Here is a 22087-nt window from a genome sequence, read left to right as displayed (position 1 = left end):
AACATACAACATTGGGGATTCGCTAGTCGTCACCGACCTAGCTACTAATCCAACTCCTGCCAGGTTATCGATGGGAGATCAGACGGGATCCCGAGCTTTCTAGCAGATGTGGTCGTATGTACTCGGGTTGGGGACAAGAGGCACTATCAAGGCGTCGGCTTGGAGGTTTGCTTCAGAAACTCAACTACTGTAGCATCATTTTGAGTGGAAAACACGGAAGCTTTGTAGCTATGTCGAAGTGGTTTCTTCCCTCTGTTAATATTCACGATGATGTTGGTAAAGCTGGATACTTGGGTGTGTTCTTTCTCCGGCGAGTTGATGCTGCTGTGTCTAGTGCTTACAACATTGTTCAATACGTGGATCCATTGGTCAAGATCCATTCTACTAAGTAACGATATCGATTAACTTTGTCGATGAAAATGTCTATGGTCGTGCATTTCGCCCCTCACTTATTATGATCCCATAGTCCCAGAGACGCTGCTACGGAGATCATGCAACTAAGCATCCACGATGAAGCGAGGGACCTCAAACCTTCAGGTTATTCTCTCCGCGTTTTTCTGCCCTTTAACACAAATACCACGATGCTCCCTGTTATTCGAACGGTAGTTGGGTAGCGAGATGTGAACTGGCAAACCTAGGAGATAGTCCTTCTCTGTCATGAAGGTCAGAGTGGCGGACTCCTGTTCATGCAATACAACGGTTGTATAATGCAGTCAGCTGGCCTCCTACGTGTTACAGCTCTGCCTTGCATGTTACAGTCTGTCATCTTTGGTGACATAGCCACTGTGCCAAGCTATTATTAGGAAGCGAACGAGTGTTACATTCGTGTATTGACGAGTCAGCGTGGACTTCCTAGCTGAGGAAGTTGGGGTCACATGAAGGCACCCAGTGTGCAAATCCTACAATTGCCCATCGTAGGCCTCTCCAATTCAGACCCAGCTGTTCTGGATGCTCCCCCAGATGGAACAAGCTGACGAACGACGGCCTTCGAGCTGACCTGGGTCGGCCCGAGGTGTCAGCCAACACACAACCTATAATACTCTCACCCATGCTATTAACTTGCGCTTATCCGACGTTGTATACTTAAGCTGGATGGCTTTGGTTACATGAAGGCATCCTACCGGCGTGGCTTGAAGTTGCATTTATCCACCGGAATGGCTGGGCTGGGCACGTCTTACTTGACACTCTATTACCATTGCAGGATCCGGCTATTTGGTCGAGTCAGGGACGTTACTCGGCTCTTTGAAGGGTGTTTGAGTATGCTATATGCCGCTTAATACTTTGCCAGAGTTGATGTTGGGTTGTCCATGTGGCAATTGGTGGTGTGAAAAGCTGACAGTGCAGGATCGCAACTCTCATGCAGGCTTAATATACAAGATGTTATCATAGAACTACGTTGTTCCTCATGGGTTCATCCGCGGTATACAGTATAAACCCACAACATAGCCCAATGGCGCTCTTAAACACGGATTAGGTTGGAGCCATAGCTCCATGGTCGAGACAATGTCACCCATGCGTTGGAACAGTCGCAAGACAGCCAGTCTGGTCTAGAAACTATCACACAATCGATTCACTTTAGGTAACCATATTTACGGGAGGGTATATCGGAAGGAACGCCGGCATGCCACCCAGACACGAGAACTCGGCTATTCGGGTCATAACCTATGAGGCTGGTTCCGACTGCAACCCCAACACCCGACGCCCGATACCCGACGTCATTTTGAGTGACTGGTCGAGAAAAGAGCAAATATCTCAGAATAAATTAAACACTCATGAACGGTATCAAATCCCATGGTCACAACTATTAGAGATTATGGCGGCCTTATCTCAACTGATCTGGGTATTCTCAGCTATAGGTTAAGTAGACGACTCAAGACGATACATCGATAGAACAATGGCCCGATTGTTCAGTTGTAATGTTCCAGGGGATGGTAGCTTGAGGTAGCTTCCATCTATTTGATTATTACGCTCGAGTTGGAAGCTTAGGGAGTGACACAGTAACTCGAACCAGCGGAGTTGAAGAAGAGTATGATATCCGACAACCACTCTGCCTATCTAGCCATACTTACATGTCAAGAGCAATCTATAGAAGCTGCGTCTTTTTGTCAATAGTCCTCATCTCCAACAGGTTAGTCGTCAATGCAGCTCTCCTGCTACCCTATCTTCTCGTATATCCATCCCGATACTATCTTATTCTCGGCGAGTGTCGGATGTATGTCAACAGATCAGCTACCCATCAGGAATAGAAACCCTCAACGGAAACACTAGTCTCACAAACCCACATAGAACGCATCCTCAACTCATTAGCTCCCGTCTGACACTTTGCTTACTGCACAAGCGACACGCCATGCAAGTGAAGACGCTTCGCAACCGAGGCCGTATCAAGCCCTACCTGCTCCACTGAAGTTCCCGTCACGAGGCCCGCAGATCTGCGATCTGATCCCGTTCGCGAACGGGGGGGACAGGGAAATATGGGCAGATGCGGAATTTTGTTGGACAATTTATTTGTCGGTGGCGATGCGGTGAGGGAAGCCCGCCGGCCGGCCGCCCTGCAGTGCAGTCAGTGCCCTGTCAAGGCCGTGCATAAACGCAACGCGCAGCGCAGCGAGGTTCAGTTCAGGCGCGGTTGAGACATGCAGGGCTAGTAGGAGCTGGGCTGGGCTGACGGAGAAGAGGCCTTGGGCTGCATGAAAGACCCAGACCAGATCAACAAGAGTGTGAGAGGAGAGGAGAAGAACAGGGGGGGGAGAGGGCGGGAAGGGGAACGGGAAGGCTTGCTCAAGGGAATTTGTTCTAGGGATCGTTCTAGGGATTTGTTCTAGATGGATGGACAGTGAGACACGAGATTTGCTCGTTTCGTTCCTCCGGGGTTCTTGCCAGTTCGCACATGGGAATCTCTTGATCGACTCACCGATATGGATCCCAATACGGACATTACCCTCAATGTGGAACTACAGACATGAGAATCGCGTCACAGGTTCGCGCATCAAGCATCCAACGACTCTCTTTGCTCTGGCAATCCTTCTTTCTGATGCACATTCCCCTTCTGTGGAGGTGCAGATGCATTACTTGGCCGTACCCCTGTATGTGCCCCCTCTTCACCCCTCACTCCGTTGCATGGCGGGAGAGGCTGGGACTGGGGCCCTAGTAGATCCGCGTAAGTCTTGTTTTCTTCGATTTGATGAGGGACACCACTTCCCGGCTATATCCACCGATGATATGTGTTGTTGGTTGCTCACAACTGCCAATTGCAAGCAAGCCCATTCCTTTGTTTTTCCCTTTCCCTTCTTTCTCCAACCACGGGACTTCGGTCGTCCGGCCCGCCGATCGGCCCGGAGTCTTTCTCCTCTGGTCGGTCCCGCCCCCGTATCCGCGTCGGCACCAACCACGCACCAACCCTGTGAGGAATTTCTTCACTGCAACCTCGCAGCCGGGCATGGTTTAGCAAGAGGGTTACAACAGCACGCACTCTTTTTCGCTCCGGAATTATTCCATTTCTTCGCTGCCTGCAAAGGAAGGGGCGTGGCCGCAGGGTACATACATATCTACATTTGACCTTGGAATGCTGGCCTGGCGTGTGCCGAACTGGACTGGGGAACTTCGCAGCGACACGTGCGCAACGTCAGCTAACCCAGGATCATGACGGATGTGGGATTTCCTCCTTCTCGGCGGTTCCCGTCAAAGGTCTGGGGTGTCAGAAGGTTAACCTCCACAACTCGTCAGTCTTTTGAGATGACCAGTTTGTGAATTGAGTTGAACCTAAGCCAAGGTCCGAGGGAAAGCTCGCTCTCAGGAGAGAAGCAGCAGGTACTTAGCCGAGGGCAACCTCCCAACGACCTCATCTCCTTACTGACCAGGTCAGGACCGTGTCGGACCGGTGAATCTTTCTTCTCTTTCCCCCCCCCCCCCAAAGGTCCATCCACCACGACTCTGAGGGTTTCACCCCCTTGGAAGACGCAGTCAGTCCGTCAGCTGGGGAGCGCACAAACCACGCCACAGCCCATCGGCGGGTAAGAGACATGCCCGATCCGGAGTGGAGCAGCCCTTCCCCGGAGCGGTCTAGAAGGGCGCGGCATCTCACGCCAGGGCCGCCGCATTCACTACTAGATCCTTGGCTGACCGAACCTTCCACGAGGCATTCTTGACCAGGGGGAAACGTAGCAAGCAGACGAGGGAAGAAAAAAGACATCTCATTTATGGTTTATGGTCCGTCAGGGATAGCATGAGTTGCTCGCAACTGGGGTAGGCCAAGAAAAGACTATCGGCTTTCTTCGTTTGCTTTCCTTCCCCCCTGGTCACCGAGTCTCCTGCGCCTTGACCAGTTCCAAACTCGATCCTGTCGTCATGTTAATCATGGCAGGTTATGGACATGGGTCTGAGTTGTATTCAGTCACCAAGCCTGACTCTAACGTCCGTCCAGTCATCTTGCCTAACCCAAGTACGCGCTGTCCAATTGCCTCACTCACAAGTAAATGACAGGACGAGATCTGCTGTCTTATTCTTTGTGGGGTTATCTATTTCATGCAAAGCCAACCTACAATTGTAATTGTGTGTGTGCCGATAGGCGCTAGAAGCTCAGTAGCGTCTCTGTTGCTGACCAGCATCAGGGCGATAAGCATTGTTTCTTCGTCTAGTTATTCCTAAAACGTTCAATTTTCGCGAGATATACAGATTCAAGCTGATATGCTACTACCCTAATCAAGTTTGTGCCCCTGACACAAAGCTAATATACACGGCAGTTCGTCCGCCTAGATACTTACATGATACTGTACCTATGATGATCTGAACAAGTCGTATCCGCGTCCACACCATAATCAAGTCTTGCTCGACACCCAATGCCTCAACCCATGCCTTCAGCCACCGTTGGCCCGTTTATGTACACCAACTGACAGCTGCCGACAAGCTGCGCATTACTCGCGCAGATGTCATATCCCTCAACCACCGGAATTCGGGAAAGTGTCATGCCCCGGACTTTTTCAAGACCGCTGATTCAGTCGTCCTCGTGTCCCGCTCACCGTATTCGAGTCTGCAAGTGTCAGTTGAAACGGGCCCTGGTTCGCAGATGAAGACTGGCAGTATCCTCTTTGGACAAGGACCCCGACGGAACAAAAAGAAGGTCAAGGCGTGAATATGGTGGGCCGCATATGTTCGACTGCCAATGCCATGTGTCGTAGATGATGACGTTGATGAATAACCGCCAGAGTATCAGCCATACTGGACATTGTCAGTCTGTTCTCCACCCGTCAAGATCAAATTGTTCGAGTCAATTGATGGAACACTGCATTTCTTGTCAATCCCTGGTCAAGAGTGTGTGACAGGGCTGAGTATCGGTCCAGGTAGCTCTTGTTTCAAGCATTCCATTGACCTTGTCAACCCCGAAACTCGTATGACACGTAGAAAAGAACAGATCAAACAACTTGGAAGTTTCTCAAGCAAGCCGAGTCTGCCCAGAAGAAAAGTATGCCCAATACGTGTTGGTTCTTGATCCTCCGCCAAGGCCCTCTCAACCAACGTCAAGCTGCCACAGAGCAAACAGGTGAAATCATTAACGTCCAGAACCTGCTACGGTTTAATAGAGTTCTGAAAGGATTGTGACAATCGAGATGCGGCTGGACACGATAGGTCAAGAGCGCCATAGCCGTGTGCGCCTCGGCGAGACGCCAGCCATTTCCGCACGCTGGAGAGCAATCCGAGAACCATGTGGAGCAGGACCTGACCTGTCAAGCCACCTCGGTAGCCGCCGAGACTAGCAGAGAAGGAAGAGGGCGTTTAAAGTCACAATGCAGGTCTTGTCACGGGCAGATGGCCTCAAACGCTGGTTTAATTAGGTTGGCGAGGGAAACGACAGATGCCCCGGCTGCTGGCAGCTCTTTTTGTAAATGTACCTACAGCTCGAAACAAGTCAGCAACATGACAACCCGCTGCGCCTCAAGAGACGTGATTCGAAAATTTGGGGTTGCCAGAGTCAGAAAGAGCGTAGCATCAAGAGTGATGAGACATGGCTAAGCGCCGTAAAGGAGCCGTAACCCTGTCCAGACGCGTCGAGTCGCGGCTCAGGCCTCATCACGTCGAGAGAAAAAGCCTCTGAAGTTGTAATCATGCTTAACCAAGTCGAGGAGAGAATCTGAGGGGTTAATGAGAGCTGTCGACAACTTAATCAAGCACTCCACCGGGGGTGTGGTGGATCTCTGCATGTATGTTGGGCTGTCTATCTGTGATTTCAATTTTCCTTTTTTCTCCCCCGCAGCTCGCTATTCTGTGCTTGAAATAGTTAAACAGCCGAGGCAATCGTTGGTAAATTGCGACAATATTGGTTGTTGGTGCTGGTGAACAACCCCCGAGATGCGATGCAAGGGACTCGCAGCCAACCTCGTCTTCAAGACTCGGCGGCTATAGGAGAATTCCCCACTAGAAACAGCAAATAATAGGTTGAGGTCTCCGGCAGTTGGCGGTAGGTACAGCACCAGACGAGCCAAGACTCGAGATGGCTAGGTAGTTGACTCACATGAACCCACGGTGATAATGAACCAAGCAGATGATGCCGTGATGGATGCCCAACAAAGGGAGCTTGGCCATTCTTTCCCTTGGCAGCCACCGTCACCGGTTTAGATTGCGAAAGCAGTGGCCCAACCTTGGGAACCGACTAACATTAAACAGAACAACCAACAGCTTCGACAGCGGCGGTCCGGGATCACTCGGACCGGGGTTCGGGACGTGACATGCTCGAGCGTCCAGTCGGAATACAGGGTAGAGGAAGAGGGCATTCTTGTCACCGGTCAGCAAGGATTCTCTGTTTCTTGACCTCGTCTGCCAGGCTACGATCAGGTGTTGCTGACATTTGTCGACAATCTCCGGGCTGCTGCCGCGGCTGCCCAGGCATGGTATTAGAAGCAGGTGCAATCAGTCGACGGCGGTGTTTGTACGTCACATTGTGAAGACGGAAATAGCGTGGGCCTGGCTGGGCTGGATCTCGGCGTCCAAGATGAGATGAGACGCATGTTTCTGGTGGCCCGTCTGCAAGCCTCAGGCTTACACGCGTTCATCACTTGTGTGTCTCAGTAGGCAGACCAGCCTCAATGGCAAGCAAATTTCGAGGCTGTCGTGTGTGTCGACTCGTCATGGATCACCGTACAGAAGTCTCAGGTTGAAATGACCGCGTCGTCTATCATCCACACAAACAATCAAGCAACAACATCGGCGGAGCGAGCCGAGGATCGACATAGACAACGCCGGGCGGACGCTAGGTATGTCTTCCTGCTTGGATCCACACGGTCGACTAAACCCTCTTGTCGCTAGAGGGATGCTTGTCCGTTTCAAAGGACAACTGGAATGGCCTTCTGCGTTCTGTAGCTGCGGGTTGACGGATTCGGGAGTTGTGACCTCGTCTCGAACCGGATGCTGCATTGTCGATGAGAGGGAAGCAGTGGGATAGACACCAAATGCCTTTTGTCTTGTGGGCTTCTCTTTGCTACTACGTAGAGGTCCAGACCCGACATGTCAGGTATCCTTGCAGAGTGAAGCCACCAACCAACAAGGCCGAGATGTCCCCAGGACCAGCAGCAGAGAGCCTCACCTGAGAAACCGGGGTGTCTCTCTGGTGGCGGGAGTCGAGCAAGCACCACTGATCCATGCATTCACGCACGGCACTTTGAAGCGGAGCAGACCATGGCATGGCATGGCAGAAGCATCGCATCGTCGACGCCGCCAAGTGGATGCCCTTGGTACCGCAGGCAGGTCAGGTGATGCTTCGTCGACGCCTGCAATCCGCAGAAAGCGACAAGGGAATGCAACGCTGAGGCGACAGCTCACGTCGCCTGTTGGGCGGAAAGCAAAGGGGGGACGAGTCGTGAAGCGAAGAGAAGAGGAGACGGGGGGCTAGGGGGATGCACCATGCGCGTCTTTGCCTCTTCAAGTGCCGAACAATGACACACCGTCTCGATGTATGGAGACGGGAGGCGTATGCGGGATGGAGAGTAGACGAGAAAAAACGTTTTTCTTCGCGATTCCTTAGCTCCCGGCGCAGAAGTGAGTTGTCGGCCGTATGTGGGAGTACCCCCGGAGGACAACGGCGCGCTTACAAGCAAGCGATCAACCGGCCGATTCGGAGACACGGGGACCGAGCAGCCAGCAGAGACGAGACGGTGAAGAAGAGAGAGATGGCGTCTTGGTTCATGAATTGACAAATGGATGGTCGAGGTTATCATGAAGGATGCAACAGTGACAGGCCTGCAATGGTCCATGTTTCACTCCCCTTTTCCCTCTCTTCTTCAGGCCGTTGGACACGAGGGTAGACAAAACGCCCAGCCTCTTCCTTTACGCCTCCCGCAACTTGACGTCTCTCACCTGCAGAGATGCTCTTCTTCAAAGCATGTTGGCTGCATACGCACACGCAAGTCTACCCTCCAAGAAAGTGGCCGGGGGTTCGGAGGTCAGCATTTCCCAATTTGGGACACACTGGGCATGCTTTGTCTACATTAAACTCGCAAGCCTGCTCTGCTTTTGGACTTTTGGGTTTAGAGCCAACAGGAACTCTTCTATCTAGACGAGAGAGCGGAATTGAACAAGATGCGCTTGGACAGCCTTCCTGTGATGAAAAAAAAAAAAAAACAACGCTGGAGCATTGAGGCAATTCAACTCGAGAGAGTGGGCCATCAAAGGGCGTCAACGCATGAAACGAACCCAAGACGCACGCATACCGTGTTTGCCATTCACCAGATACAGTGTCGTTCAACCGACGGGGCAATGGATGTCTGTCTGTGTCTGTCTCTTTTGCTGATGACATTTGCATGCAGATGCCATGCCACAGAGACCAAAGATCCAAGGCTAAAATAGGCGAAGGAAGCGGTCTCTCACACTCATTGTTGACCAGTTCTCAAGGTACAGTAAAAAAACAAGGCTGAGTTCTTCCCGAAGACAACATGTTGCACAGCGTCGCATGCTGTGAGACTGCCATATGTGGGAATTGCAGCGAATTGGTAGCTCACGAGCTTTCCGTGGTGGTACAGATGACGAGCCTGCTGTGGGAGGTTGCAGAGGATAAACTCTTGCCGTCCGTTCCTCTGTACCTTCCTACCTAGGTAGGTAGTTTCAGCGGAAAGATAAAAGAGATTGTGGCAGGGTGCGGCAGGGCGAGAGATGAGCGCTGGCTGTGTGTACATCCGCCTGCAGTTGGGCACAGCGGTCAACCCAATAGCCAAGCTATTCTATTCCAGGCTGAATACGGAGAAAAGGACCTGGCAATATCGCATCCGCCATCATCGCATTGCATTGTTGGAGAGTGTGGAATGGATAATGAATGGTCAATAGCTGCCCCTGCATCAAACCGTCGGCTCCTCCGTCTCGCATCGGCCGCTACAGTGCCAACGCCAACGGGACGTGGGGCCAGGGATGGGATGGATGATTACACAAGAGAGAGAAAAAAAGATCATCAGCAAGGGCTGTTCATTGTCGAGGCATCACAACACGTCAAAGTCAAGAAGTGCCTGGGGAACCTCGTCGCAGGGAGTCAGGTCAGGTGGTCCTTGTGCGAACCCAACTCAACTCAACTCATCTTATTACGCCATCTGGAGACCAAGGTGAGAGGCATGGTCAGGCCAGGTTCAGGTCAGGTCAGTCCGGTGAACGAGTTCCAAACAAGTGTGATCCTCAGAAGAGAGTTTGGGCAATGGCACGCTGCATTCTTTTTGGCCACCCTGGGGCCTTTTTTTTTTTTTTTTTTTTTTCGCTGTGATGAGTTGGCAGACACAGACAGACATGATCGCTACAGTAGCCAGCTGAGGAAAAAAAAGTGACACATCCGACACGGCAAAAGATCTGGAATCTTGTGTCTCACTCAAATCATAAACAGCAGAAAACTCTGTTCAGGCGGGAACCTTTTTTTTTTTTTCTCTTTCTTTTCAGCCGGTATGCAAACAACAAAGGGCATCAAAGTTTCAGATCTTTTTGTTTTTGTGATGAGTCTCTCGCGTTTGACGAGCGCAAGAATCTCCTCATCTGGGTTTTGATGAGAAAAGAGGTCCCAGCGGTTCGGCACGAGGGAATGTCTTGCGGATATCGTGACAGGTGAGGGAGCATGAGGATGGGCAAAAGCCATGAGCAGCGGCGGCAGCGGCCCGATGTTGGACGAGGAGAGATATGGCCCTTTGTGGTGCCCTATTCCTGTGTTGCGCGACGAGAGCGAGAGGATGATCGTCAAAGACTACGGCGGATGGATGTTGATGTCCGATGATGGGATGGGATGGGCAAAGGGACCCTGCCCTGTCCTGTCCTGCCGCGAGAGCCCATCATCCATGTCACCCTGCCTGCCATGGCTCATGGATGACCTCTTGTTGGTTTGTGCACGCTCAGTCCCCCAGCAGCAGCAGACAGCGACAGCGACAGCAAGCAGCGAATCCTTGCTTGACATGACCAGAGAGGGCATCATGGGCCGTCCGCCACCCCTTTCTCCCGTGCGGTGCAGTGCAGCAGCGTGCTCCACCATCCATCCTCCCCCGCTGGATGGATTGCTGTGCTGCTGCTCCTGCTGCGTTCTCTCTTTTTCCCGAGTACGCTGGCTGTGGTTACGCACGCCCTGGGATGGGGGAACCCAAAATATACAGCACAGTACTAACAGCAGATGTTGAGAGGAGGGGCGGATGTCCATCCATCCATCGATATCAACCCAAAACACCCTGTTTCCACTCGGCGACTGCCCTGTTGGGGGTTTCTACTCCCAGGGCTTCATGACCTGCGGCGTGCGTGTTTCGTGGGCGTTTCCTCTGAATGGGGAATGAGTTGGGTATTGTCTCATGGCAATCCGTGGATGGAAGGTGACTGGAAGGTGACCAACATGAATCAATAATGAGGTTTCCTCGGGCTGGTGGCCTCCATCACATCGACAAGTTGGATTGCCGTTATCTCGAAAGACATCGCCTGGCGGCCTTCCTTTTTATCTCGTTCTACAATGGATGTACTCCGTACACATTTGACAGGACGGAGAAAGCCCATTGTGCGTGCGCCATCCACGCGCCGTCCATCCCACACATCCCGCACACATCCCACATCGTGACCCCCCCGTGGCATATCTCATCGCATCGTCGTGCATCCGCATCACATCGCATGGGCCCTTGCTGTCGCCTTCTTTACGGAGTAGACTGGAGTTTCTGTTTGGTGATGGCATGGCATCTTCCGTGTGTCTGTGTCTGTGTGTTGCTCGGCCGCTTGCCGAGGATGGATGAAGCCATCTTCAACAAAGTAGCACTCTCTCCGCCATGGGAATGTGTCTTTTTTTGGTGCTGTGCTCATCAACTGTGCCCTGCCCTGCCCTTTCATCCAGATGCCATGTCCATGCCGCCGCGGCCGCATTTCCTGCCGCCCTGCCGCCGTCCATCCATGCCTCTGACTCTTGTCTGCCCATGCCATGCCATGCAGCAGCGACCTAACCTTTCCCCCGCCGTCAAGTACCTATGGACGGGACTTGTTCCAAGGCGGCTGTTACTGTTACTGCTGCTGTTACTGTCGAGGGTACCCTCTCATCGTTTACTGTAGGTACTCTGAGCGAGAACGAGCGATCCATTCCCTTGTGCTCTCTCCTCTGCTCACGCCCCCCCTTACCCCGGCCTGAGAAGGTCCCCTTCCATCTCGCCGCACCCCCCAAGGATTCTGGATGGAGAACAGCACCCCTGGTTGTCTTCGACTCTGTTTTCCCCTTTGACCTGGTGTGCAGCAGTGAGTGCAGCGAGTGCAGTGTGCATTTAATAAAATCTCTCGCCATCCCGCCATCGCCCGCATGCTGCTGCTGCTGTTGCTGCGCTTCTGCTGCTGCTTTGCTGATCCCATCTTCGTCTTTGGGTTAATACCACTTTCTCCTCTTTCCCTTTTCTTTTCTCTCTTCTCTTTTTTCCTTCCTCCCCCTCACTCTCAAGACCTCCATCACCTCTCCCGCCCATCAGCAATTGCTAACAGCCACCAGCAGCTGATCTCTTGTTGGATCTCGGCTTCTTGGCTTTTTTGGCTTGCATCTTTCTGGGGGTCAACTGACTTGACTGGACCGACTCTGGCTCATACTTTCACTCTCCTCTGCCGCTTCGGGTCCAGTTCCAGCTTGCTCTCGCAAGGCAAGCAAAGCAAACTCTCAGCCCAGCCCGTCAACCTAGTCCAAAGCCCGCCATCCATCAGGCCCACCACTCGGTCGCTAGTGGACTGTGGCTTTTCCCTTCTCCCCTCCTTGGACCGAGATCCCCCCTGGAGTAAGGGCCCTGGAGCATCGGACAATAGCTGCCAGCCGCGCCCTAGCCTGCCTGGGTCATCGTTAGCTGCCTCGTAAATAGCGAGTTCCAGCACAAATCCGCCTTCCGCGCACTCTAGCTCCTCCCCGCCGCACCACCCCGGAGTACTCGCCTCGCCTCAACCTGACCTTCAAGAGTCTAGTAGTCTTTCGAGGTCAAGAAGATTCTTGGTTGCAGTGGAATTGGGTCGAATACACGACGACGACGAATACGAATAGAACGACTCGGGAGCCGCTGGATCGTGCTTTTACCGTTTGGCTGTTGGCTCATCTTACGTCCATCCATTCTTAGTGGACCCATCGACCTTCCATCGGCCAGCCCAACCCAACTCGATTCTCGCCGAAAAAGGTCATCATTACCATTACCTTCAACCAACAACAACACCAGCACCAGCCTCACGAGTCTTTCTCCTTCCCTGAACCGCGATCCTCGGCCTTTTTCGCTAGATCCTCGTCAAACTCTGTCTCGTGCCGTGTTGCTCAACATAACGACATCCGCATCTTCCGCCCTACTCACCTATTTCATCACTGAGCCCGCAAACCTGTACATCTAACGAAGACCACGACCGTTAACGACCATCACGAGACAAAGACCATACGAGTCTCCGTCATAACCTGATTCTTTCCTTCTTGGATGATTATGTTTATTGCTTCAACACATCTACTCCATTGATACCTGCCGCTGTCATACACGGACCTCAGCAGCACCGCACCGCCGCACCACGCGATACGACGCCATCTCCAGACAGGTATTCGCCACTCACCACGCCAATCCCTCATCGCTCGTCCGACTGCTTCCGACGCGATACTGCATCAACGCAGTTTCCCCCATCAACTCTATCCGCCCCGTCGGTCCTTGTGCGACATTTGGGGCGTTGGGTGATAACCACCTAGCCCCCTTTCACTCAGCCAACACGGCTCCTCCGCGAGAATCAGACTTCCGCGACATGGCCATGGATGCGCTGAAAAATCTCTCGACAAACGTGCCCGACTGGCTCAAGCGCCTCGACAACCTCAGCGGCCAGATCGACCGTCGTCAGGCCGAGCTGGCCGCTGTCGCAGCTGCCGAGGGCAAGAATGCAGAGACCAAATCCCTTCGGAACAAAGGATCGACTGAGTCCCTCAAGCCCAAGGATGACCCTCCTGTAGTTCACGCCGAACCCCCCGCTGGGGATGCCATTCTCGAAGACCCTACCAACGCGGAGCAGCCCTCAGAAACTCACGCAGAGCCTCCGAAGCACACACCAAGCCCCGAATCCATCCAGCAGCAGCAAGAAGTCATCAAGGCAGCGCGTGCCCGAGCACGAGCCCAGGTCAAGAAGAAGCCCAAGTCACCGTCCATGATGTCGAACGAAGATGCCCCTCAAGCATATAGAACACGCAGCTTGATCATTGTCTTTTATGACAGCTATGTACAAGGATTCTTTGATGAACTTGTGAGGTTTGTCTCGTCAAGCCGAAACCTGATGCGCAAGGCCAAGATGGCCGCCCGAGTTGCCCAGATTAAGAAGCTTGCCGAGCAGGATGTGTCAGAGGATGGAAGCAATGGCGAAGATGAGCTCCCGTCATTGCGATACATGAGCAGCAGACGATTCGGTCCTATGTCAATATCCCGAAACGGTCCCAACAATGGACCACCCGATGTATACGACAACCTGGATAAGGGCCTCGAATTTGTGCAAAGCATGTGCGAGCATGGTGCCCACCAATTCCTCCGCGACGGAGACTGCAATGACGAGATCTCTAAGGTCCAGAAGCGACTCACCGAGGTTCTAGAGATGGCCAACAAGGAGATGGAGCGTGTGCAACGTGAAGAGCCTGAGCTAGCAAAAGAGACGGGTGAGATGGGCAAGGTTCGCACGAGAAGGCCCATCAGCATGCGCCGGGATATGAGCGTTGGCCTCAAGGAAGGCAGCCTGACACTTACCAAGGAGGAGAACAAGCTGGAGCCCGCCAAGGAGGAGCCCGGCAAGATAGAAGCTGCCGAGCCAGCCCAAATGGATCTTTCAGCGCCGCTAGCAGTGGATCCAGATATCATGGAGGCCGACGAGGGTATCGACATGGAGATCCCCAAGCTACAATATCGATCAACCCGAGCGATGCGGAACCGTGGACCATAGAATGGGCACGAACCGCGTGTCTGGGCGATAGCCATCGAAACGCCGTGACGGATATTCCTTGATACCTACCACAACATCCATCACACATCCATCGTATTGTTTGTTAGCCTCTGCTCTGCTCTGCTATTCATTCATCAATCACTGGCGGCGTCACGGACTGGGAGAAGAAGAAACCCGAGGGAAATGATTGGATATTATTTTGTCACCAAAACCAAACCCCCTTCTTTCACATCTCTTGTCTATCTACTATTTACGAAGCGCGAGCATTGCATCCACGCGGGATGTCCTTGTCTCATTGTCAACTTTTGTTTTTTCGTCCCTTTCTCTCTCTTTTTGAACATCTGGAGCCTTAAAAAAGAAAGACCATTCATAGCGTAGGGTCGTTGCATGCTGCTCTCGGGGTCGGGGTCTTGCTGTTGATCTTTGGACGTCATGTTCTATTTTTCCATATATCTTATCTTGGGTTCACGGTTACGAACAAATGGGAATACCTGAAAAGAGGTTGCACGAGATATCATGTGCCTCGACTATCATCATTATTGTCCCTGTGTCCCGTCTGTATATCTTGTGCACTCTCATACATGTGAATGCTACTAATATTATGATACAGGCCTGTTCTTTGGCAAAACCTTGACTCAACTCGAGGGTCCCTGAACACCCCTTCATATCTCTCGGCGCCTCAATGCCTCCGTACAACAATGTCATAAGCTTTCATGACGCCTCGGCCTTTCCTTCGATGAAAGCTTGGTATAACTCGAGTCTATCCTAGAACAACCCTTCCTGTCCCTCAACGCCGTCACGACCGTGGAGAAAAATTGCGGTGAGCCCCGCCTCTTAGGATATCTGATTTGTTCGAGTTGTCGCATAGCCCCAGCGATCTTGATGCTCCTGAAAAGCGACTGGAATCCCGCTGCAGATGGGGCCCCGCATCGCATCGAAAGCAGCCCAATAAGTTGTGTCCGCCAGGGCATCACGACGCACTTCTTGCCACTGTGCCTTGAGCTCATCGGGCCCGAAGATCATGGGGTCGTCACCGTCCTCTGGCTCCAGCTTCCTCGCCGTCCACGTCACGGTGAAGGTGTACATCCTCGGCCCAAAGCCGTATTCCATGCGCTCGTAGGTTTCAACACAGCACTCCGGCCTCTCGTCATCGTACCAGCCGTCTTCGTCAGAGTTATCTTCATCAAAGCTGTAGTCGTCGGAACCACAGAATTCCTTGGGGCAATCTTCATTGTGGCAGATGATCTTCCCTCCCATGTGTGGTGTTAACCCACGCCAGCTGATTCTCTTGATAGGGGTTCCCTCGGCGCTGAGGTAGTAGCCCTTCATCTTGCCGCCCAGTCGAAACGTCCAGACACGCTGCGCCCACTCGGCTAGCTCTTTGAGTGCTTCAGACTGATCCTCACTGTACTCAAAGTCCATGGTAAGCCGCTTCAGGTTCGGCATCATGCTGAGCGACTCGCCCCAGGTTAGCTCTCCGTACTCGCTTTCCCGTCTTGTGTATGGGATAGGTGGGATAGGAGCTCGGCCCTGACCATGCTCTTCTTCGAGCTGCATGTGCTCTTCCATCAATTGCCAGTCATCATCATCTCCCAAGTCGCGACCGTCGCCATAGGGGGTGAGCTGAGGTCCAAATATTTCTGACCCCTCACGCCAGTCCTCCTTGCGGAGGGTAATGCGAAGGTCTTCTACGCAGCGTAGGTTTTCGTGTCGGTCGAAGCTGTCGAGGAAGTTGTCTTCTAGTTGCACTTGGGTGATATAGATCTCCATCGATGTCAACCGGTTGGCGACATATCGTGTCATGCGCCTCATGCTGTGCACGGTCACTCTCGCATTTTTCATCTCGTGGGGAATGTCGGTGTCAGTGAAGATGCGAAGCGTAGCATTCTTCATCAGGAGATCTCGTGCTTCCAGAAAGATGCGCCGGCAGGTGCGCAAAATCGAGGTATGCTGAAACCTTACGGCCGATGTGCCGGGGCGGAGCCATTCGGGGCACTTGCGATAGAACTCCTCAACGTGCTTCCTCTGCGGCGAATAGTAGAAAAGATCAACGTTTTCTAGACTGCTATGTTCGGGCATGGGCTTGGAGGCGTTCTCGGACAAGTCGCACACCAGCCAGTTTGGCTCAGGAATCGGGGACTGCATTCGGGGTCGGCCCTGGATGTCAAAGTGGCTATTATGCTCTGACAGAGCATGCGAGAAGATCTCCTGCCGAATCTCGAGGGGAAAGCGTGAGAAGAGAGGGCATGAATCTTGGGGATTGATGGTCCATCGAGCGGCTTGGGTGCTCATCGACTCGGTCGTCGGCAACATATCTTGGAGTTGTTGGAGCACCACATTATGGCCCCCGGCCAGGTCGACGAGCTCTTGGTCGAGATCCATGGTTGCGGGTGTGCAGAAGGCAATGGCGCCAGGTGGTGATGAAGTTTAGATTTTTTGAAAAGGCAATGGTGAATTTAAATGAGGATTTTGTTGACCTGCTCAGATATATGTTTGCCGCATCACAAACGCAGGCCGGTGGTGTGCAGCTGTCGGGCACTGTCGCTCCTCCACCTTTTTAGCGGCCTGCAGCAGCACTAGCTCCCGTTTTTACTGCATGACATGGATGTAAACAAATGCTTTGAACTCGAAATCGGCTGAGGTCGTGGCATATACAAGTGAGGCTCAAAAATATCTAGATTTAACTTACACACGGAGTCCTCGAGGTGGCACCGATTCACGAGCTAAAGCTTAGGCGGGTGTTGCACCAATAAAAGGTTGTTGCTTGCAGGTGCCCCACAACTTGACCGCGTGAATGCAATCACTGGCCGCGATTCACAGGCACCACCACAATTACCAGATGACGTTCTGGGGGGAGCTCCATCTTGAACCTACAGCAACCCAACATCTTCCCTCCTCCGCCAACCGTTGAAACACTCGAGATTTTTGCGACCCCAACTCACACAAGACGATAGCGCACTCTTCCCATAGCCGCTCGTCCAAGATGACGACAGCTTCGCGCATTCTCCGATAGCTATCACGACAACTCTAGCTTTCCTCCTCCCCCGCCAAACCATGGGTCAAGGCTTCTCCCTCGCGACGCCGTCCGTCGGCTCTGCGGGCATCGACACTTCGGAACTGAGCGATGTACACTACGAGAAGAGCATCGGCAATGCTCGGTTCATGAAGACTATCCGAGGACGCCATGAGAACGGTCTAGTTCTCGTCAAGGTCCTCGTTAAGCCCTACCCAGAGGTCAAGCTGGACGAGTACAAGAGACAGATAATTGGTAAGCTTCATGTCCACGTGCACACCTCCTGAACTCGCGTTGACGATGCGCAGAGCAGAGCAAGGCACTCGCGAATGTGCCCAACGCCCTTGGATTCCAGCGCATCATCGAGACCGACTCCAACGGCTACCTCGTCCGCCAGTTCCTCTACAGCTCGCTCTACGACCGTCTTAGCACTCGGCCGTTCCTCGAGGACATCGAGAAGAAGTGGCTGGCCTTCCAGCTCCTCTGCGCTCTGCGCGACTCCCATGCCCGCGATGTCTACCACGGCGATATCAAGGCGCAGAATGTCCTCGTGACCTCTTGGAACTGGTTGTACCTGTCCGACTTTTCGTCCGCCTATAAGCCCGTCATGCTCCCGGACGACAATCCAGCCGACTTTTCATACTTTTTCGATATATCGGGTCGCCGTACGTGCTATGTCGCCCCGGAGCGTTTCTACGCCGCGGGAGAGGTGCCCCCGCAAAAGGCCAAGATGACCTGGGCCATGGACATTTTCAGCGCCGGCTGCGTTATCGCCCAAATGTTCCTCGAGTCTGAGATCTTTAGTCTGGCACAGCTGTACAAGTACCGCCGCGGAGAGTACGACCCTGTCATCACACATTTGAGCGTCATCTCAGACAAGGACGTTGCCGACATGATAGCGCATATGATCCAGCTGGACCCCGAGAAGCGATATTCTGCGGAGCAGTATCTGGAGTTCTGGAAGGGCAAGGTCTTTCCGCATTACTTTTACAACTTTCTTCACCAATACATGGAGCTCATTACCGACCCTTCATCGGGAAACAGCCCCATGTCTGGTGCGCAGAAGAACCTTGGAGAAGCCGATGATCGGATCGACCGCGTATTTTACGACTTTGACAAAATCTCATATTTCCTTGGGTACCAGCCTGAGAAGCGGACCTCAAACGCCTTGCAACCGACAACTAGGCTCAGTCTCTCTCATTTCCCCGTGAGGCTCAACATACCTAATCACGACCATACCGTCTCTCCCGATCTGGAACCACCAGAGGACGACGGGACATTAATATTTTTGACACTCATTGTGTCGCAATTGAGAAATACGGCTCGCGCCTCTTCGAGAATTAGGGCATGCGATGTTCTCCTAGCCTTTGCAGAGAGGCTCACCGATGAAGCCAAATTGGATCGGGTGCTGCCCTATCTAATGACGCTTCTCGTTCCAGATGAGACGGATCTGGTTCTAATTGCTGCTATCCGGACCATTACACAGCTCTTGCAGCTGGTCCAGATGGTTACGCCTATTAACTCCCATGTGTTGGTTGAGTACGTGCTGCCGAGGATGGAGATCGCCCTGGGAACCAGATTAAGAGCATCCAGTCCTCTGGTCAGGGCGACCTACGCCTCTTGTTTGGGCAGCCTTGCGATTACCGCCCAGAGGTTCCTCGATATGGCATCAAGTCTTCGGCCTGATGGTTCAATGCCCATTGCCGACCCTGAAGTTGAGCCTGGAGTCGACGCCAAGGCCAACTTTGAAAGCGTCTTTGACAATGCTGGTCGACAGCTGTTTGAACTTCTGGAAAGCCACACTAAGCAACTCGTTGAGGACTCGGATATCTCTGTTCGCCGAGCATTCCTGGCGTCAGTACCCGAGCTATGCTTGTTCTTTGACGACCACTCCAACGACGTGCTCCTCACCCATCTAAACACCTACTTGAATGACCGTGACTGGACTTTGAAATGCGCCTTCTTTGACACGATAGTTGGCATCGCAATCTTTATCGGCAGCACGAGTCTAGAGGAGTTTATGCTGCCGTTGATGATCCAAGCCTTGACTGATCCCGAGGAATATGTAGTGCAAGCAGCTCTTCACTCGCTTGCTCAACTTGCCGGTCTTGGCCTTCTGTCGAGGCCCAAGATCACGGAGCTGGTAGACCTCATTAGCCGATTCACCATGCACCCAAACATCTGGATTCGGGAGTCGGCGACAGAGTTCCTGTCAATGGCTGCAAAGTTCCTGACGGATGCCGATGTCACATCAAATATTATGCCTCTTGTGCATCCATTTATGAAAGTCGAGGTTCTGACAGACTTTTCCGAACTCAGCCTCCTCGACGCCCTCAAGAGGCCTCTATCACGAAACGTTTTCGACCAGGCCATTACATGGGCCCTGAAGACGGAGCGCGGCATCTACTGGAAGCCTTTACAAAAACTTAGACCGTTGCTGTTTGGATCTAGGGGATCAATATCAGGACGATCGTCTCGAGAGTTGTCGCAGGGCTCGCTTGGAAGGGTGGCTCGCAACGACGAAGACGAACAGTGGCTTGCCAAACTCAGAAACCTGGGGCTAAAGCACGAAGATGAGCTGAAGCTTGATGCCCTGAGAGAGTTTATCTGGCGCCTAAGCAAGATAAAGGCTCGAGATGCCTCGCTCACAGACGGGGTCACACCTCAGGGTGTTATCTCTCTGAAGACCCTGGGCATCACTCCCCAGACGGTGTTTTTTAATGATGCGCCTCTGCGAGATGCGACGGCGATTGTGGACGTCGACCTTCCGGCCGAACCTTACACTATCGCTGATGCCCTTTTGGATGCCTCGATGACGATTGATGATGCGATTGGAGGACGGAAGAGAGTCAGTCGACGGGTGCAAAGTGTTGGACCTCGTTCACCGCAACGGCTGTTATCGCCAACCGGTACTGGCCATGTGCATTCCAGAACATCGTCAACGACACGCGCAGGAGACGATGAGTCGTCTGTTGCCGGGGGATCTAACCCTTCTAGAAGAGCTGTTCGGTATCAACCGAGCGCACTCAGCCTACTTGATCGCAAGGACAAGAACAAGTCGATTGCACAAACCGGCATGACGGATGCTAATGCATTTGGTCAAGTGGAAGGACCCTTTGCTCAAGCTTCACCGAGCAAGCCCCCGTCTGAAGGGAACGAGGGCGAGAGTACGCGCCCAAGAATATCGAAACACAGCTATGAAGGAACCGACCCGAATATCCAGAGGATGCTCGACAATATGTTTGTGGAGAACCTCCCCCGCGATGTCATCGAGTTCGGACCCATGGTCACGCCTATCAAGAGGACCAAGGCGGCAAATCGCATTAGCAATGCACATGGCGAAGATCCCTGGAGGCCTGAAGGGCAGCTTGTGGCAACATTTGGCGAGCATAAGGGCCCTGTCAACAGAGTGATGCCATCCCCTGACCATGTCTTCTTCATCACTGGTGGCGATGATGGTACAGTCAAAGTGTGGGATACGGCGAGACTCGAACGGAACATTAGCCAGCGCTCCCGGCAAACACACAGACATGGCGATGGTGCGAGTGTTGTCGCACTCTGCTTTATCGAGAACTCACACTGTTTCGTGAGTTGTGCGGTTGACGGTAGTGTCCATGTTGTCAAGGTGGACACGCTCCCTGCCAGCGGAGTGATTAGGTATGGAAAGCTGCGTGTTCTGCGCGAGTATCAGCTCCCTGAGGATGAGTTTGCGGTATGGTGCGAGCATTTCCGGCAAGAGTCGAACTCTGTTCTCATTATCGCCACCAACCGGTCGAGGATCTTGGGGATCGATCTTCGAACGATGAACTTGTTGTATGTTCTCGAGAACCCGGTACATCATGGCACGCCTACTTGCTTCTGCGTCGATCGGAAGCGAAACTGGCTCTGTGTGGGAACCTCGCACGGAGTGGTAGATCTCTGGGACCTGCGTTTCAAGATGAGACTTAAGGGATGGGGGCTGCCAGGGAAGGGGTCCATCTACAGGATCTGCATTCACCCTACGAAGGGCCGTGGCAAATGGATATGCATCTCTGGCGGAACAGGTCAGGGCGAAGTCACCGTCTGGGACCTAGAGAAGACGGTCTGCCGAGAGATCTACCGAGCTGGAGGCAGCAAGGACGGATTCAAGGCCTACGAAGCGTGGGATGTCGATGAAGACAAGCGGGAAGGCATGCTGGGGAGATATGCCACCAACATTGAACACAATGAGCTCGCAAACGCGGATCGAGGAGTTCGGGCCATGATCGTGGGAACAGCGACGGCAGAGGACTCGAGAGACGTTAGACACGCCTTCATCATCACGGCTGGTTCGGACAAGATTTTGCGATTTTGGGATCTTTCGCGGATCGAGAGCTCGTTCATCTACAGCGGACTCTCGCCAGACTCACCGAAGCCGACTTACACAACGTCGAACCCAGTCACAGCGCTGACGCTAAACATTGAGCGTTTCCCTAGACAGGCCCCGACAGCTCCCAACGCGGGCTCGGGCTCCAAGACAAAATCATCAAGCGGGCGTCAGCCACGGTCAACGGTCATTTCTCTCCAGCAGCAGCAGTTGCTGCAATCGCACATGGATTCGATCCTAGACGTGGCGTTGTTAGAATACCCCAACACCATGAGCGTCTCGGTGGATAGGATGGGTGTAGTGTATGTGTTTCAATAGAATTGGGACGCAGTTGGGGTTGTTGG

At 52.9% G+C, this 22087-nt stretch overlaps 3 protein-coding genes and 1 non-coding gene across 4 annotated transcripts; 2 read left to right on the top strand and 2 right to left on the bottom strand.

Annotated features, from left to right (window-relative positions):
- Positions 1-3: 3 nt before the first annotated feature.
- Positions 4-118, bottom strand: LRP88_11904. Its single transcript, XR_014475194.1, has one exon. It is a non-coding gene; the product is annotated as a 5S ribosomal RNA (ribosomal RNA).
- A 13094-nt stretch (positions 119-13212) lies between these two features.
- On the top strand, positions 13213-14385 carry LRP88_11903 (uncharacterized protein; the record flags this gene model as incomplete). The annotated part of the gene is made up of 1 exon (XM_083248315.1): positions 13213-14385. One exon carries the CDS (start codon positions 13213-13215, stop codon positions 14383-14385), a length of 1173 nt encoding a protein of 390 aa, XP_083095745.1.
- An 834-nt stretch (positions 14386-15219) lies between these two features.
- LRP88_11902 (uncharacterized protein) lies at positions 15220-16767 on the bottom strand (the record flags this gene model as incomplete). The annotated part of the gene is made up of 1 exon (XM_083248314.1): positions 15220-16767. One exon carries the CDS (start codon positions 16765-16767, stop codon positions 15220-15222), a length of 1548 nt encoding a protein of 515 aa, XP_083095744.1.
- A 672-nt stretch (positions 16768-17439) lies between these two features.
- On the top strand, positions 17440-22061 carry LRP88_11901 (ubiquitin-binding serine/threonine protein kinase VPS15; the record flags this gene model as incomplete). The annotated part of the gene is made up of 2 exons (XM_083248313.1): positions 17440-17653; positions 17707-22061. 2 exons carry the CDS (start codon positions 17440-17442, stop codon positions 22059-22061), a joined length of 4569 nt encoding a protein of 1522 aa, XP_083095743.1.
- Between the last annotated feature and the right edge of the window lie 26 nt (positions 22062-22087).

Source organism: Fusarium phalaenopsidis (assembly GCF_050370095.1).
Source record: "Fusarium phalaenopsidis strain FUZ10S chromosome Unknown contig_32316, whole genome shotgun sequence".
In the NCBI taxonomy this organism is placed as follows: Eukaryota; Fungi; Ascomycota; class Sordariomycetes; order Hypocreales; family Nectriaceae; genus Fusarium; species Fusarium phalaenopsidis.
The sequence above is the reverse complement of the archived record's forward strand: the minus strand, read 5'-3'. Positions and strand labels throughout refer to the sequence as shown.